Source organism: Oryctolagus cuniculus, chromosome 1, assembly GCF_964237555.1.
Source record: "Oryctolagus cuniculus chromosome 1, mOryCun1.1, whole genome shotgun sequence".
NCBI lineage: Eukaryota > Metazoa > Chordata > Mammalia > Lagomorpha > Leporidae > Oryctolagus > Oryctolagus cuniculus.
In genome coordinates, this window is record NC_091432.1 from 15,619,261 (window position 1) to 15,623,825 (window position 4,565).

At 39.0% G+C, this 4,565-nt stretch overlaps 1 protein-coding gene across 1 annotated transcript; it reads left to right on the forward strand.

Moving 5' to 3' along the window:
* On the forward strand, positions 1-936 carry LOC100352476 (olfactory receptor 5M3). Its single transcript, XM_002708948.3, has one exon. It carries the CDS (start codon positions 1-3, stop codon positions 934-936), a length of 936 nt encoding a protein of 311 aa, XP_002708994.1.
* Positions 937-4,565: the final 3,629 nt, after the last annotated feature.

A 4,565-nucleotide genomic window follows, 5' to 3' on the forward strand; every position in this document is an offset into this window, starting at 1 on the left:
ATGCTCAATTTCACCGAAGTAACAGAATTTATCCTTTTGGGATTGACCAGCCACCGCGAATGGCAAGTTGTCTTGTTTATCATTTTTCTTGTGGTCTACATTATCACCATGGTGGGAAATATTGGCATGATGGTGCTAATTAATATCAGTTCACAGCTGAACAGTCCCATGTATTTTTTCCTCAGTCATTTATCATTTATCGATATATTGTTTTCTTCAAATGTTACTCCTAAAATGTTGGAAAATCTGTTATCAGAGACAAAAACTATTTCTTATACCGGTTGCTTAGTACAGTGTTTCTTCTTCATTGCTCTGGTCCATGTGGAAATCTTTATTCTTGCTGTGATGGCCTTTGATAGATACATGGCAATTGGAAATCCTCTGCTCTATAGCAGCAAGATGTCAAGGGTTGTCTGTATCCGACTCATCTCTTTCCCATACATATATGGGTTTCTGACTAGTTTGGCAGCAACATTGTGGACTTACGGCTTGTACTTCTGTGGGAAAATTGAGATCAACCACTTCTACTGTGCAGATCCACCTCTTATCAAAATGGCCTGTGCTGGGACTTTTGTTAAAGAATACACAATGCTCACACTTGCAGGCTTTAACTTCACATATTCCTTGACTGTAGTTATCATCTCTTATCTGTTCATCCTCATTGCCATTCTCAAAATGCACTCAGCAGAAGGAAGGAAGAAGGCCTTTTCAACCTGTGGGTCTCATCTCACAGCTGTCGTCATCTTTTATGGTACTCTGATCTTCATGTACATCAGGCATCCCACCGAGGAGTCCGTGGAGCAGGGGAAGATGGTAGCTGTGTTCTATACCACTGTGATCCCCATGCTGAATCCCATGATCTACAGCCTGAGGAACAAGGATGTGAAAGAGGCCATGAGCAAAGTGATCACTAGAATGTTTAACCAAATAAAATAATGTTGAATGAGTTTTGTCTTCTATTCCACAGATGTTTGGTGGTGAGTTGCTTCTTTTGTTTTCTTTAAGATTTATTTTTATTTACTTGAAAGACAGAGAGAGAAGTAGAGACAGAGAGAGAGGTTGTCCATCCCCGGTTCACTCCCTAGATGGCTTCAACGGCTGGAGCTGTGCCGATCCAAAGCCAGGAGCCAGGAGCTTCTTCTGGGTCTCCCAGATGGGTGCAGGGGCCCAAAGTCTTGGGCCATCTGCTACTGCTTTCCCAGGCCATAATAGAGAGCTGGATGGGAAGTGGGTCAGCTGGGACTAGAAATGGTGCCTATATGGGATGCCGGCGCTTCAGGCCAGGGCTTTAACCCACTGCACCATAGTGCTGGTCCCTGAAGAGTCACTTTTCACTAAATCAGTCCAATAAGCTAAAAAAAATTTGTGGGATAAAAAGAAAAAAGAAAAAAGAAATCAATGGATTTTGCTGATGAAAATGTGAAAGGTATTAGGAATGAAAAAAGGAGTCAATTGAAAAATTCATTTTGACAAAGTTCATAGGTGGACTATTTGAAATTATTTAAGCACTCGGGGAAGACCAAAATATTTGCTTTTCTTTTCCAAACATGAAGTTTATTTATTTGACAAATATTTATTTTGTTAATTTAGAAACTAATTTGTCAGAAAAAAAACAAATATTTGTTTTGTAATTTGAATACATAAAACTTTTCTTCTTGATGGTTACAACATTGTTTAATACGTTATACTTTGGTTATTATTGTTATGTTCAAAGACTGTGTTTGAAAATAACAATACTCTTGTATTTAATTATTTTAAAGATGTTTGATATATCTTAAGAGAAAAAAGCAAATAAACATAGGTTCTGTCTTTTGCAAATTCCAGAACCTGCCACACTTGAACTCTAACCATGGACTCAGTGCTCACATGATTGTCTGTCTTCAGTGTGACTAAGAGTGGGTAAAAATCAGGTAGCGCATGTGTTATTGAAAATCCAAGGTTCTCCATACTTCACTTGACAAGTTAAAATTCCACAATAATGTAACATCTGTAGCTAAGATGTGATACTTATATATTTAGTTAAAATTCACATTTCAAATAAATAAAATATTTAGGATAGTCTCTGTTGTCATTCACAACATATCTTATCATTAAATGTGAGCATAATTTGTTATTTATCTTGTACTTCAATTCTTGAAGTATATGAATGAAGCAGCACATTAAAATCTTATTTCATTAAAGTGTCTCATATAAATAAATGAACTGCTTTGTTGTAGGAAATGCATAGGTAAAAATGCAGTTTAAACATTATCAATTATGCATTTAATTATATATGTATCTGCAAAGATGAAATTAAAAAAATACAAGAGTTTTGCAATAGGGGAAAGCATTTTTTGTCCAATATTGATTTTCATATTTGAGACAAATTAGTAATGTATATACACTCATTCCACATACACACACATATGCCACAGGCAGCTCTTTAAAAGCATTTATATATGTAAGTGAATTGTCAACTTTGATCAATTATAATAGTAACTTGTCTGTAGCTGCAAAACTTAAAACTCCTAAGGACTTTAAGTCTTCTTAATAAGATTCTTTGGTGGCAACATAAAAACGATTTCTAGATTGATTTAATTTTCTTTAAAGAGCGTGAGAGAGGGAGATAAATAAAGAGAAAGTGATCTTTCTATTTTTTTAAACTTTTATTTAATAAATATAAATTTCCAAAGTACATCTTATGGATTACAGTGGCTTTCCCCCCCATAACTTCCCTCCCACCCGCAACCCTCCCATCTCTCCCTCTCCCATCCCTTTCACATCAAGATTCATTTTCAATTATCTTTATATAGAAGATCAGTTTAATATATATTAAGTAAAGATTTCAACAGTTTGCACCCACACAGAAACACAAAGTGTAAAGTACTGTTTGAGTACTAGTTATAGCATTAATTCACATTGTACAACACATTAAGGAGAGAGATCCTACATAGGGAGTAAGTGCACAGTGACTCCTGTTGTTGATTTAACAATTGACACTCTTTTTTATGGCATCAGTAATCACCCGAGGCTCTAGTCATGAGTTGCCACTCTGATCTTATTTAGACAAGGTCATAGTCAAAGTGGAAGTTCTCTGCTCCCATCAGAGAAAGGTACCTCCTTCTTTGATGGCCTATTCGAGAAATTGATCTTTCATCTACTGTTTTGTTTTTTTAAAGATTTATTTATTTTACTTGAAAGCCACAGTTACACAAAGAGAGGAGCATCAGAGAGAGAGAGAGAGAGAGAGACAGAGACAGAGACACAGAGAGAGAAAGAGACAGACAGAGAGAGAGAGAGTAAGGTCAGTCTTCGATCCACAGGTTCACTCCCCAGATGGCCTCAATGACCTGAGCCATGCTGATCCAAAGCCAGGAGCCAGGAGCCTCCTCTGGATCTCCCACGTGGGTGCAGGAGCCCAAGGACTTGGGTCATCCTCCACTGCTTTCCCAGGCCACAGCAGAGAGCTGGATCGGAATGGAGCAGCTGAGTCTTGAACGGCACCCATATGGGATGCCGGCGCTGCAGGCAGTGGCTTTACCTGATACACCACAGCACTGGCCCCTCATCTGCTGGTTTACTCTCACTCTCCAAATGACTTCAATGGCTGGGTTTCAGTCATGGCAAAGCCAGGAGCCTGGAACTCTATTCAGGTCTCCAAAATGTGTGTGAGGGACCCAGGTACTTGAGCCATCCTCTGCTGCTTTCTCAGGCATGTTAACAGGGAGCTGGATCAGAAGCAAAGTAGCCTGTATGTGAACTTCTGGTCTGACATGGATGCTGGTGCTGAAAGCTACAGGTTAACCTGGTATGGCACCATGCTGTTCCCAAAAGCAATTTCTTTTGGCAATTGATGCACATTCATCATTTTCATGAAACACATGGCATACTATACCAAATTATTTGTTTTAGTAGTAAACTCCAAAAAATGGTTAGCAAAGAATACAATTCAAAATATGATTGGGAAGCATTTTAATCTCTGTAGTCTGTTGGTAGGTGAACTTGGGTCATCTTTATTCATTATTTTTTTAGCACATTTACCTCTTTAGAGAACTAATTTAGTAGTTAGTTTAATGTTAAGTGAAGAATGATGATGTTAAGATGTGATTGAATCATGTTCATGGGGGCCGGCACTGTGTTGTAGCAGGAAAAGGCACCACCTGCTGTGCTGGCATCCCATATGGGCGCAGGTTCAAGTCCCGGTTACTCTACTTCCGATCCAGCTCTCTACTTGGCCTTGAAAAGCAATGGAGGATGACCCAAGTCCTTGGGCCCCTGCACCAGTGTGGGAGACCTGGAAGAAGCTCCTGGTTCTTGCCATCGGATCGGCGCAGCTCTGGTCATTGCAGTCATTTGTGGAGTGAACCAGCCGATGGAAGGCCCCCCTTCACCTCCCTCTCTGCCTTTTCTACTCTCTCTCTGTGTAACTCTTTCAAGTAAATAAATAGATCTTTAAAAATAAATCATATTCATGGTTTGGGATCCTAAATTTCAAATGAATTTGCAGGTGACTGGACAAGACACTGTTGGTCATTCACTCTGCTGTGGGTTAAGTTTTGCTCTTTCATTTACACATTCTCTTGTGG